The sequence below is a fragment of the Notolepis coatsorum genome, assembly GCF_963971535.1.
Source record: "Notolepis coatsorum genome assembly, chromosome: 15".
Taxonomy (NCBI): domain Eukaryota; kingdom Metazoa; phylum Chordata; class Actinopteri; order Aulopiformes; family Paralepididae; genus Notolepis; species Notolepis coatsorum.
In genome coordinates, this window is record NC_140179.1 from 78,665,583 (window position 1) to 78,680,432 (window position 14,850).

General features: G+C 41.3%; 1 protein-coding gene across 1 annotated transcript in view; it reads right to left on the reverse strand.

The window, feature by feature from the left end:
* pacsin2 (protein kinase C and casein kinase substrate in neurons 2) overlaps positions 1 to 14,850 on the reverse strand; it is a 99,232-nt gene that overhangs the window by 21,480 nt on the left and 62,902 nt on the right. Inside the window, exons 5-7 of the mRNA XM_084330402.1 lie at positions 13,922 to 14,077; positions 7,767 to 7,942; positions 4,712 to 4,832 (exon numbers count right to left, since the gene is read on the reverse strand). Of these exons, the coding sequence (XP_084186528.1) occupies positions 4,712 to 4,832; positions 7,767 to 7,942; positions 13,922 to 14,077 (453 nt within the window). The remainder of the gene's footprint in view (positions 1 to 4,711; positions 4,833 to 7,766; positions 7,943 to 13,921; positions 14,078 to 14,850) is intronic.

Genomic DNA, 14,850 nt, shown 5'->3' on the forward strand with positions numbered 1-14,850 from the left:
TCCCAATTTTTCGTATTATCCAATTCTTCCCTCCCCTGTCTCGAACGTTGCTAGACCATGCCTCCCACTGGTCGGCTGCAATGTGGACGAAGCCTTGCATCACGTGTCCCCTCCGGTACACGAGGAGGCAGCCGTCGCATCTTTTCACCTGTACAGCGCGATCTCTCAGTGGCGAGGAGTAACGCGTGGGAGGCTCACGCTGCCCCCGATACTTCCTGATTCTGCTGTACAGGCGCACCAACCGACCTGTAGGAGTCGCTGTCTACAACGTCCGATCCCCACCCACCGGCTTTCCCACCCCCTAATACTGCCAATTGTATTAGTATGAACGACCAGCCAAGCCGGAAGCAACGCAGAGAGCTGGGCTCGAACCCAGCATCTCCTGCGTTAGTGGCGAGCGCCTTGCCCACTGCGCCACTTAGACCGCCCCTGAATTCGTAGGTTTTTAAGATGGTTTTAAATTCTCAGAGGGCGATCAGTCCTGGTAATTTTAGGTCCTCCTGTAGCTTGTTCCAGGATGAAGGAGCAGCATATTTAAAAGCCCTTTTCCCCAATTCAGTTCTCATATAGGGAACATCCAGTTTCAGAGCATCTTGGGAACGAAGGGCATACTTGTTTTGCTTAGTGCACAGAAACACGCTTAGGTACGAGGGAACCAGCCTAAGCAGAGCTTTGTGCACAAGAGAGAGCTATCGTGAACATCTGCGTGCTTGTAGAGAGTAGGTGACACCGCATTGGCAAGTAAAAAATAAGTTAAAAATCTGTTTATTTTTATGTTCTGGCAACATACTTTGGCTAAATATGCCTTGTTTTATAAATGTGAATTAATAACATAGTGCTGTAATTAAATGTTCTAATAAATATGCATGATCAAGTTCAACAACGTGTGCTTTTATTTCGATATTCCTTAATTCCACGTTGAAATTACATGATACATTAACACTTTGAGTGCCGGTGTCGTTTGATTTTTTTATTAGCGATCTGAATTCATATTTCATCAACCGAGTCTCCCGTTGGTACAGCAGCCCCTGTAGGAGCTCAGATGGGAAAATACCGCCCCCTATCGTCTATCCCTGTGTAACTGCAGGCCATTCGATTAGACTGGTGGATCTGTGTGGGGGGAGCCAACTGGCTCCATTATGCTGGCGAGGGATCTGATGAACATGGAAGTGATCGCGAGTTGGAAAGCAGCCTGGAATATATATTTACAGCAGCCAATAATCAATCAATAAACACGATCGATATTTGAAATGGCGATCAGGAAATGGAATAATCTTTTTGGAGAACATCTGATCTAAGGTAAGGAGTCTATGTTACCAGTTTTAGGATAATCAGAGCTGTATTCACTGAGATAACAGCGTGTCCCGTATGTGTATTATGTGTGTGTGTGATGTTGAGGAAATGAGGTAATCGATTTCTCAGCTCGCTTCTATAGCGTGCATAAGTACACATATACTATCGATAATCTAGCGTTTATTTGAAAACTATTCATAAATAGGCCGACAAATGACAACGTGTCTAGTGTATTCGAGAATATTCCAATAAATGCCGTTTATGAGGGAATCTTTCTATTTTCCGGAATTTTTCGAGAAAACGATAGCTTTTCGAAATGCTATAAAAGGATATGAACCGATTAAAAAACAATCCGTTTCGACAATGTTGACTGCAAAGAAGTCATTGATAAGCGACGGCAGATTAGGACACATAGCCATAATTTAAAAACATAGATTATGCGTTTTAACGCTAACATTGAAGTGGATGATGGCACTCAAGGACATTAATCAACGTTATGGCCGGCACTGAAAGTGTTTAAGTGTGGGGTCGCCAAAAAGAAATCCTAAATAAAATGGGGTCGTGGTTTAAAAAAGTTTGAGAACCCCTGCTCTAGGCAAACGATGACAACATGGTACTGCGCTTTGATTATAGATATGGTTCTCGTCTGATGTGTGGATTGTGGATTTCAGATTCTCAGCTCTCGGCCAAGAGAGGTCAGGACAAATTCACAGTATAATAGTTACTGAACTCCAGACTGTCAGACCAAGACAAAACAAAGTAAACAAAGCGCAAAAAACCAAGCGGGGCTCTTTTGCCTAGAGGTCACTGTTTTGACAGCATTACAGATTAAACCTTAATATGACCAGAGTTCATGCCATTAAGTTTTATTATGGCATTATTCATATGGGTTCTGCAGGGCATTCATTCACTGCAGAGACAGTGTTACAACCAACATGGAAGTGTTCCAACAGGTTCCACCTGTGTGCCCATGTCACAAAGTAGATAAGGCCGGGGACACAAGTTGACAATTACACTTCAACTGGAGTTAGACAAGCAGATACATACCCTTTTCTTCTCTGTGCATGCATTAGGCTTAGGGAACAGCCGCATTTTTGCCCGAACCACTGGCTGCCTGGGTGCAGTGATTTCATCACCTCAAAAGCCTTGTAGTTGTTCTTTTGAGGTGATGAAATCACTGCGCCCAGGCAGCAGTGGTTCGGCAAGAAATAGTTTGAGTATATATCTGCTTAGAAAACGAAAATGTAATTTTTTTCTCCACGTGGTAAATACACAGGTCACAACATGTTTACAGGAACGTTTTGGAGTTGTATTTGGAGTGTATTTGGAGTGTATTTCGTGACTGTTGGGAACTAGGCTGCTGGAGGAACCTACTTCCAGTGAATGACGCTAAGCTAGGCTAACGGTGCGGCTGTTCCCTAAGCCTAATGCATGCACAGAGAAGAAAGGGGTATGTGTCTGCTTGTCTAACTCCAGGGTAGATGGCAAAATAAGCAAATTTCCCAAAAAGTTGGCGTGTTCCTTTAAGCACCCCAATTTGACAACCCCCCCCAAAAGTATCTTTCACGAAGCAAGTCACCCAAAAGGAGGGGAAAAACAAGCTGGTGCTGATGGAAACGGAACAGGCCGTTCCTGATGAAATATGCCGGAGATCGTCCCACATATATCTGTAAATCCTTGTAATACTGCAAGCTCACGCACGCTTGTACACTTCTTTTCCTGTCTCTTTCTCAATACACCCCCCCCCCCCCCCCCCCCCCCCCCCCCATCCCCACTCCTCCACTGCCCCAGGCTCATCTATTCACAGCACTGGCTCAACAACAGGGATAAAATAAGTGGGATATAACTCCTGCAACACTATTTCAGACAAGCTAAAAGTTGTGGAAATATGGCCCTTGTCTTGCTTCTTCTCCCCTGACATTTTTCATATGTTTTCCCCTTTGAATACTTTCTTTCTCTATAGCATGGAGTCAGGGATCCAAATAAGATTTTGTTGTGGGATCCATGCTTATTGAAACCAATATCACAATTATATTACCACTGGAAGAAGGCCCTCGACACCATTTTGGATGCTGAGCCAGGGTTTAACCCTTTCACTGCAGCACTACCAAACGGTTAACCCTTTCACTGCGACACGACAGCAGGTTAACCCTTTCATTACCACACGACAGAAGGTTAACCCTTTACTATCACACTACAGACGGTAACAAGGGATACTCGACTTTATTCGCAGGAGGGCCATTTTGAAAAATGTATTGTATGTTGGGGGCCAGAGCATAGTGACACAGGGGTCTGTATATGTGCTTGTTTCTGTGCCTCAAATACATTTTTAGACCCAAATTGCGACGTTATGTTGATTCTGTGGTTCAGTATATAAACCAAGGTATTTAAATAGCAGTTCGCGATTTACAAGTAGATAAAAATAAAAAGTGAAAATCACATCTTTGTACAAACTGCGTGATATAGACTTAGACTGTTAACTGCATACATTGGATATACAGTCGTAGCTGAAAACGTCTTATGGTTCCAATGCGCCTAATTACATTAAAATATATTGGGGTGAAAAGCCAAAGGACCCCATTGTAATTGGTGCTTGCTGCCCCCCCCCCTCAAAATGTCACAACTTTAGAGCTATTTCACCACTTTCCTAGTAAATGGGAAATCAAATACACAAACGGCTGGTATGTCCGAATTCCTCAAGGACTCTCTAGTTTCACATGTCACCTACACGTCTGCTCTCGAGAGCCTCCGACAGCCGGTGTTACGCTCATCTTCAGAGGGCTTCAAATCAAAATCTGGTTTTGGAAACATTCAAATGATAAATGACCTCGCGGCCCAGTGAGAAAGTTGAGTATCACTGTGCTTCCATCTCTCCTTCACCCTCACCTTATTAATTGCCTTCATCTCTCTCTCCAATCTGACTCTGCTAGTATTGGTATGGGTTCTAAGGCTGAGACGATATGCCATTTGAAATAATCGATAAATCGGGACAAAATTATCAATAAATATCGATATTTCTTTTTATATTATTATTTTTTATATATATATATTTTTTTTAATTATGTTTATTTTGCAGAAATTCTTTGCCGTTGCGGCCATCTTTAGTGTTACAGATTTCCCCATTCAAAACGACCACAGTGATCCTTCTCATTTTATAGTCGGTGGTCTCTGTTTAGTTTAGTTTATTTATTTAGCACATTATTAAAAAAGAAAAAAAAAACAGTGCTAGGAGGGAACGAAGCCCAAAGGGATGTTATTTACATGAAATGGGGATGTTTTAACTAAAACATGCCACAAGACCTAGTATTTTAGTATAGTATAAAGTGTTTCTAAAAAATCGATAAGTGACGACACTTAACACGCAGTTATGGATAGATCGATAAGTGGTCTCAGCCTTAATGGGTTCACTCTGTAGTACCTCAAACTGGGGCCAGAGCATGGCCATGCCCGGGCCGTGGTTGGACCGGAACCACTTGAGGTCCTCCTCAGCGTCAGCTGCAGAGACGGTGTCCTCCAGCGTGTGGTAGACGGTCTGGAATCTGAGGGAGAGGCGATGCCAGGGTTCCCACAAGACATTGCAAAATGAAATTCAAGGACTTTCAAGTACTTTCCTAAGCACTATTTTTCATTAAAAAAAGGGATTACAATTCACTTTTAAATGCTGTTTTTATAGAAATAATTATCGGATCCAATATTTAAGCCTTAAGGTCCCCCTATAGGGGACTTTTCTTTTCTTTATCATAAATCGATCAATAGAGACCATATTAGATCCCCAATTATCATATCATGGGGTATCATTGGAAAGCCACACTCATTGGCTACAACCCTGTGCAAAGATTTTCGAGATCGCCAAATGATTGACGGAGCTAGAGCCCCGGGAGTCGGGGGTGGTAATGTGTACTTTTGCGTACTTTGGGGCACGCCTCACATATCGGCATGTAACTCGAGGACCGCTGAACGGATCTTGTCACCTGAAAAGGGCTATCGACAGGCAACAAATAGGGCTTTAATTCTATCTATATATATATTGTATTAAAAGAAATGCACACCGAGCCACTAGAGGTCGGCAAAGAATCGTCCACATTAAGAGGTCAATGTTTTTAAATATATTTTTTTTGTAGCCAAGAGTAAAGACCATAACCCTATCAAAAACAGTAGTCAAAGTGTATATTTTTTACCGATGTTTTATACGATTTATCGGAAATACAAATTTATCGGAAAATGCTAATTATCGTAAAAACCGCAAGGAAATGACTAAATCCAGATTCAACCCTGCCATTGGAAAGAGGAGCATTTTCCCTATCCATAGATGTATGATTTGGCCATAATAAGGTCAAGGTCAAGTTCAAGGTCAAATATGAATTTATAATTAAAATCGATTATCATTACTGTATCTACAAATCCTTCTGTTTAATCATCTTCCCGCGGTTCATTTGCTTAGATTTTTTGTACACATGAGCTCAATAAGGTGGTGAATGAGCTCAGTGAGCATTTTCTCCTACCGTATAAATTTTTGATCAAAGATGCAAAAATCATAAATCATCATTTATATTCTCCTTTGTTTCATCACAATTTTATCAAGCCTAGTAACAGACACAATATTTCTGACACTGGAAATACATACCCCCAGGTCCCTAGATACCAAGAACATGCAAATTGACCTTGCAGAAGTGGAGCAATCTTCCATTTACTTAGGCATGTACCTTTAGGCGAAATACGGCTTACAGATTAACAGGTTAAAACCAATTTCCGACATTTAGTTACACTTTAAATAAAATAAATCAATTTCTTGATTCAGAAAAATGTTATCATGGATGAACACAACTTTCCATGCAACCTGTTGATTTGAATTTCAATTACTTTTTAAGCACCTTGTTTAAAAATGGGCTGTTTTCAAGGAATTCCAGGCCTCAACTTTTTTTTGTCAAAAATCAAGCACTTTTAAGCACTTCAAGGACCTTGTGCGAACCCTGTAATACAGGAAGAACCTGGTTTTCTACTTGGGGAGTTCTGGAGTTGATGTTATCGCCTGCAAAACAATATTTTCAAGCCAATGTTCAGTTCTAACTGGAATGGAACATTGGAATCTGAAATGGGTCACCAGGAGCAACAGTTGTGTACCTTATATAAAAGTCTGTTTGATGTTTTCAGAGGAACAACGACTTCAAACTGTATTATCTCTAAAAGATGGTACATTAGTGTTGTGTTCATTCATAGTTAAAGACAGTAGAGGTTGAGTACTTTATTATCTAAAGATGGTACGTTAGTGTTGTGTTCATTCATAGTTAAAGACAGTAGAGGTTGAGTACTTTATTATCTAAAGATGGTAAGTTGGAGTGTTGTGTTCATTCATAGTTAAAGACAGTAGAGGTTGAGTACTTTATTATCTAAAGATGGTAAGTTGGAGTGTTGTGTTCATTCATAGTTAAAGACAGTAGAGGTTGAGTACTTTATTATCTAAAGATGGTAAGTTGGAGTGTTGTGTTCATTCATAGTTAAAGGCAGTAGACACTGAGTACTTTATTATCTAAAGATGGTAAGTTAGTGTTGTGTTCATTCATAGTTAAATACAGTAGAGGTTGAGTACTTTATTATCTAAAGATGGTAAGTTAGTGTTGTGTTCATTCATAGTTAAAGACAGTAGAGGTTGAGTACTTTATTATCTAAAGATGGTAAGTTAGTGTTGTGTTCATTCATAGTTAAAGACAGTAGAGGTTGAGTACTTTATTATCTAAAGATGGTAAGTTAGAGTGTTGTGTTCATTCATAGTTAAAGACAGTAGAGGTTGAGTACTTTATAATCTAAAGATGGTAAATTCATGTTGTGTTCATTCATAGTTAAAGACAGTTTATATATATATATATAAAAAGATTAGTCTACATAAAAAAAAAACGTTTAAATACCTTTAACACATTAATTGCCAAAAACGAGAATTCTCATTTCTGTGCCCCAACCGTTCAGTGCCATAAACGAAGATTCTCGTTTCTGGGTCGTTTTTTCTTTTTTTCGATTTTAATACCCTATTCAATCTCAGGGAGCTGTGTGTTGCCTGAAAAATGCATAGTGGGAATCCAAAGGTGCAGTACCGGCCTACCAGGCAGCGGTATCGAGCACCATTTCTAACATTGTATCCTGGGCTGTGGAATGACCCCAGGTCTCAGATAAAAAAATTTGTTCTCGGGGAGGCGCACAGTTCTGCCGGTTACATCGAAGCCCGTCAACTATGCCCAATCCGTATGTTATGGTAGTTTATGCCGTCGACCAAATGGGGATTGGATCTACCAGATGGCGATCAAGAAATTGGAATAGTCTTTTTGGATTACTCCCGGCCAAAGGTAAGGGCGATTTGACGTCAATTCTAGCTTGATCCTGCAATGCTTTCATAGCGATCGGGCTGATAACCGTTTTTAGTGTTCAATGCGAATGCCGTTACTGACGATCGAATAGGTGGAGAGGTCGAGGTGCTGTCTGACCTGTGATTGGTGGAGAGGTCGAGGTGCTGTTTGACTTCCAGCAGCACGTCTCTGAAGAAGCCGATCCGCTTGTCTTCAAACTCCTGCCACTGTTCAAACACCTGCTCCATGTTTTCCATGTACTGCGGCGTGACCTTGTCCAGCTCCTCCAGCGACTTCTCGTAGCGCTCCTTGGTCTGAGTCAGAGGAGAGGTGCAGAGCAGAGCGCGTCAGTCAGTACAGATGGGCCACAGCGGAATTGAGTTAATTATATTGTTATATTGTTTACACTGCCTTTTTTTTTTTTTTTTACTTTTCCACTGTACTATAATTCTGTGACTAGGGCTGGGAGATATGGCCTAAAAATAAAATCTCAGATTCTTTCACACCACATTCGATTTACATCGATTTTTCTCTCTTAAAAACTAGAAACGCCAAGGAAATCATTCAAATAAGTTTTGTTTGACAAATTATCAAACCCAGATGAATTTCCCTATTGGGATTGAAGTGCAAACCTAACTTTCACCAATCTTCACTTAAAACATTTATAAATAATATATATATAAAAAAGGTTACTCTTGATCAAACAAAGATGAATGTCCCTATTGGGATTAATAGTGCAATAACTTGCTTTTTCACCAAACTTCACTTAAAACAAATAAAAGGTGCCTCTTGATCAAACAAGAATGAATTTCCCTATTGGGATTAACACTTTGACTGCCAGGGGGCGTCTTTAGACGTCTTTGCTGGCCATGCTAAAGTTGCCGGGGGACGCTGTACGTCGTCTTTATATCAATATTTCAAAAATCTGCGATCGGATTCATAATGTCCCTCCGCTGGCCTGAGACACAAGTGTGATCTCCTCTCAATCCTCTAGCGGTTCAAGACCGCCATCTGGTGGCCGATCGGCAGATCGAAACCGGATGTCAACCTTTAACCCGGTAGGACTCACTCCATATGGGGTCCGGGCACTCGCTAATGTTAGAGAGACTCCGTCTTCACACAGTGAACATCGATCGCTGCAAATAACTCGAAAAAACAACATGATTTGGACGTATATATTATTATACAACCTGGAAATGGACCGACTATTTCAACATCCCATAATGGAAAACTGTCTACCCCACGCTGATCGCCCAACGGCCCGCGGAGACTGGGGTGAGTTTTAGCGTGTAATATTACCGTGTTCGACACTAACTGCTATGATGAACATTTGACCCACATTAGATGATTGGTATAACGCTGCCCACGGAATTATAAACGCCCCCTCGCCCATCCGGTCAACATCAGATGACGTGTAGTAACTTCTAGAAGTACGTCTAGTTGGAATTTTTTATATCGCGCTGATTGCCATCAAACTGTATTTCATCATCAATATAATGCATTTGGGGCTATATATCACGTTCTGGAGAAAGCTGCAGAAAGAGATGAAAACATACTTATACATTAGACCATACTTTACTATGAATATGTGAATGAAAAAGTTTAACGTTGCTTCACAATGAACAATACATATAGGACTTTGAATGGGCCCTAATAATGGCAATGTAGCAATATAATTTAAAAAGTTATAGCCCTGCAAAGAAGGGGACTTTCTCCATAGACAAATAGCGCTGGCAATCTATGGTATATCATTAATTTAACCTTAGGCAACCAAAGTGTTAATAAAGAGCAAATCTAACTTTCACCAAACATCACTTTTTGTAACATAAAAGGTGACTATAAAAAAAAAAGAATATATATATATATGTATATATATTTTTTTTTAATCGTCCTAAATCATTAGACGAATTTTATCGAATTAATCGATCAAATCAATTAATCGCTCAGCCCTATCTGTGACCTGTACCTGTATGTCTTCTACTACCTGTACCTCCCCTCCCGCTATAATGCCTGAATTTCCCCAAGGGGATCAATAGAGGTATATCTGATCTCATCTTATCTTATTACCTGTTGCAGTGTTTGCCAATATCGACAACTGACGAGAAATCAAATGTAGTCCATTTAGAATATGTCTATACACACTACTACCAATGCCACGTCTTATGTAAATCCATCAGTTGGTTTGGTCCTAGTGGACCAAGACGTTGTTAGTATATAATAACATATAAATAGCAAGTCTTCAGCACTCACAAATGAGAATATAATACCTTTATTAATGCACAGCAGTAGTAGCCCTAGGCTTTCCTTCGCGTTCTTTTGTTTGTATAATAATAATAATAATAATATATATCCATAAACATCGACACATGTAAATAATCATTTCTGGGCTCCAGCAGAGGAAGAAGTATTGTGCTGCACTACAAACACTACAAACACGCACTCATACATCTCTCTTTTCTCTCTGTCTGCACTCATACATCTCTCTTTTCTCTCTGTCTGCACTCATACATCTCTCTTTTCTCTCTGTCTGCACTCGTACATCTCTTTTCTCTCTGTCTGCACTCATACATCTCTCTTTTCTCTCTGTCTGCACTCATACATCTCTCTTTTCTCTCTGTCTGCACTCGTACATCTCTTTTCTCTCTGTCTGCACTCATACATCTCTCTTTTCTCTCTGTCTGCACTCATACATCTCTCTTTTCTCTCTGTCTGCACTCATACATCTCTCTTTTCTCTCTGTCTGCACTCATACATCTCTCTTTTCTCTGTCTGCACTCATACATCTCTCTTTTCTCTCTGTCTGCACTCATACATCTCTCTTTTCTCTCTGTCTGCACTCATACATCTCTCTTTCCTCTCTGTCTGCACTCATACATCTCTCTTTTCTCTCTGTCTGCACTCGTACATGTCTCTTTTCTCTCTGTCTGCACTCATACATCTCTCTTTTCTCTCTGTCTGCACTCATACATCTCTCTTTTCTCTCTGTCTGTACTCATACATCTCTCTTTTCTCTCTGTCTGCACTCATACATCTCTCTTTTCTCTCTGTCTGCACTCATACATCTCTTTTCTCTCTGTCTGCACTCAAACATCTCTCTTTCCTCTCTGTCTGTACTCATACATCTCTTTTCTCTCTGTCTGCACTCATACATCTCTCTTTCCTCTCTGTCTGTACTCATACATCTCTCTTTTCTCTCTGTCTGCACTCATACATCTCTCTTTTCTCTCTGTCTGCACTCATACATCTCTTTTCTCTCTGTCTGCACTCATACATCTCTCTTTCCTCTCTGTCTGTACTCATACATCTCTTTCCTCTCTGTCTGCACTCATACATCTCTCTTTTCTCTCTGTCTGCACTCATACATCTCTCTTTTCTCTCTGTCTGCACTCATACATCTCTCTTTCCTCTCTGTCTGCACTCATACATCTCTCTTTCCTCTCTGTCTGCACTCATACATCTCTCTTTTCTCTCTGTCTGCACTCGTACATCTCTCTTTTCTCTCTGTCTGCACTCATACATCTCTCTTTTCTCTCTGTCTGCACTCATACATCTCTCTTTCCTCTCGGTCTGCACTCATACATCTCTCTTTTCTCTCTGTCTGCACTCATACATCTCTTTTCTCTCTGTCTGCACTCGTACATCTCTCTTTTCTCTCTGTCTGCACTCATACATCTCTCTTTTCTCTCTGTCTGCACTCATACATCTCTCTTTTCTCTGTCTGCACTCATACATCTCTCTTTTCTCTCTGTCTGCACTCATACATCTCTCTTTTCTCTGTCTGCACTCATACATCTCTTTTCTCTCTGTCTGCACTCATACATCTCTCTTTTCTCTCCGTCTGCACTCATACATCTCTTTCCTCTCTGTCTGCACTCATACATCTCTTTTCTCTCTGTCTGCACTCGTACATCTCTCTTTTCTCTCTGTCTGCACTCATACATCTCTCTTTCCTCTCTGTCTGCACTCATACATCTCTCTTTCCTCTCCGTCTGCACTCGTACATCTCTTTTTCCTCTCTGTCTGCACTCATACATCTCTTTCCTCTCTGTCTGCACTCATACATCTCTTTTCTCTCTGTCTGCACTCATACATCTCTCTTTTCTCTCTGTCTGCACTCGTACATCTCTTTTCTCTCTGTCTGCACTCATACATCTCTCTTTTCTCTCTGTCTGCACTCGTACATCTCTCTTTTCTCTCTGTCTGCACTCGTACATCTCTCTTTTCTCTCTGTCTGCATTCATACATCTCTCTTTTCTCTCTGTCTGCACTCATACATCTCTCTTTTCTCTCTGTCTGCACTCGTACATCTCTTTTCTCTCTGTCTGCACTCATACATCTCTCTTTCCTCTCTGTCTGCACTCATACATCTCTCTTTCCTCTCTGTCTGCACTCATACATCTCTCTTTCCTCTCTGTCTGCACTCATACATCTCTTTTCTCTCTGTCTGCACTCATACATCTCTCTTTTCTCTCTGTCTGCACTCGTACATCTCTTTTCTCTCTGTCTGCACTCATACATCTCTCTTTTCTCTCTGTCTGCACTCATCTCTCTCTTTTCTCTGTCTGCACTCATACATCTCTTTTCTCTCTGTCTGCACTCATACATCTCTTTTCTCTCTGTCTGCACTCATCTCTCTCTTTTCTCTGTCTGCACTCATACATCTCTTTTCTCTCTGTCTGCACTCATACATCTCTTTTCTCTCTGTCTGCACTCATACATCTCTCTTTTCTCTCTGTCTGCACTCGTACATCTCTTTTCTCTCTGTCTGCACTCATACATCTCTCTTTTCTCTCTGTCTGCACTCATCTCTCTCTTTTCTCTGTCTGCACTCATACATCTCTTTTCTCTCTGTCTGCACTCATACATCTCTTTTCTCTCTGTCTGCACTCATCTCTCTCTTTTCTCTGTCTGCACTCATACATCTCTTTTCTCTCTGTCTGCACTCATACATCTCTTTTCTCTCTGTCTGCACTCATACATCTCTCTTTTCTCTCTGTCTGCACTCATACATCTCTTTTCTCTCCGTCTGCACTCATACATCTCTCTTTTCTCTCTGTCTGCACTCATACATCTCTCTTTTCTCTCTGTCTGCACTCATACATCTCTCTTTTCTCTCTGTCTGCACTCATCTCTGTCTTTCCTCTCTGTCTGCACTCATACATGTCTCTTTTCTCTCTGTCTGCACTCATACACGTCTCTTTTCTCTCTGTCTGCACTCATACATGTCTCTTTTCTCTCTGTCTGCACTCATACATCTCTTTTCTCTCTGTCTGCACTCATCTCTCTCTTTTCTCTCTGTCTGCACTCATACATCTCTCTTTTCTCTCTGTCTGCACTCATACATCTCTCTTTTCTCTCTGTCTGCACTCATACATCTCTCTTTTCTCTCTGTCTGCACTCATACATCTCTTTTCTCTCTGTCTGCACTCATACATCTCTCTTTTCTCTCTGTCTGCACTCATACATCTCTTTTCTCTCTGTCTGCACTCATACATCTCTCTTTTCTCTCTGTCTGCACTCATACATCTCTTTTCTCTCTGTCTGCACTCATACATCTCTCTTTTCTCTCTGTCTGTACCCAGTTGCTATTGCATGCACCTATGTGTGTTTCATCACCGACATCTAAGAAGGGAGATCCCACCCCTGAACAGCCCTTATTATAAACAGTTTCTCTCTTCCACATTGCCTGTGGTGCTTTTTTCCATATTGCTAGTTTTTTTTGTGAGTTTTTCCTTACCTTCGCGTGGGGTATGTCTGGGAGTGTTGCATTAATTTACATTTAAATTAAAGTTACATTTTATTTTGGATTTCCTGGTGTTTTTGTTTTGTTCTTGTGATGTTTCTTCTTGACTTGTTTTTAAAGAAGACGTGTCCGGCCCATGGGGACATTAACGTGTGTTGTCGGGCCTTACAGATACATTTGATTTGACTGCATGGGAGAAACTCCAGGGACATTCTGGGTGAAAGTACGAACATCGGGTCTTCCTAATTTCACATTTACAAACATTAACCCTTTCACTGCCGCACTACCAAACGGTTAACCCTTTCACTGCGACAACACACAGAAGGTTAACCCTTTCACTGCCACACAACAGCAGGTTAACCCTTTCACTGCCACACTACAGAAGGTTAACCCTTTACTATCAGTATAGTGTGATAGTAAAGGGTTAACCTTCTGTTAGTGTGGCAGTGAAAAGGTTAACCCTAACCTTACTGGAGACCTCATGCCGCACCATAGCCCCACCTAGAGGTCAACATGTCCTTCACAACGTCCCCGGTGGCCCCCTCTGTACCTTCTCCACTTCCTGCTGGCACTTCTCCACTTTGTCCTGTAGCTTCTTCTGGGCGTCCGGGTTGTTGTTGTTCTCCAGCTTGCCGTTGGTCTCCCTGCTGCTGGCCAGCTTCTCCTCCTTACACACCGAGTGGTACGTCTTCTTCATCGTCTCCACCTGTGGATATCACCACCACCATCATCATCATCACCACCATCATCATCATCACGTTTGTCTTAACCCTTTCACTGCCGCACTACCAAACGGGTTAACCCTTTCACTGCCACACGACAGCAGGTTAACACTTTCACTACCACACTACAGAAGGTTAACCCTTTACTATCACACTACACACGGTTAACCCTTTCACTACAACACTACAGAAGGTTAACCCTTTCACTACCACACTACAGAAGGTTAGCCCTTTCACTACCACACTACAGAAGGTTAACCCTTTACTATCGCACTACAGACGGTGTGATAGTAAAGGGTTAACCTTCTGTAGTGTGGTAGTGAAAGGGTTAATCATCAGAGCACATGTAATGTTCTGGATACCAGGCCAGCTAATACCCGGTTTAGGTCACAGTTGTGATAAAGTGTTCATATATCTTGATAACCAATATCCCCATATACATGAGTAAACGGAATATTATCGAGTATCGCCATGGAAATGTAGCCAACTTTCATTAAGAGACTGCAAAACGCAACAGTAAACAGAATAGGGTGTTTAAAATGCTGGCTAATGTCGGCATATCGCAGCTATCATATTCAGGCTTCTAATAGTTGGGATGTGACCTCATCCCAGCTAATGTCGACAGGATATGGGGTTTATATTTGCCAACTCATACAGCGTATACTCTCATATCCTGAATATCATCAGAATGTTAAAGGAACACTGCAACATTTTGGGAAATTAGCTTATTTAACATCTTCCCTGGAGTTAGACAAGA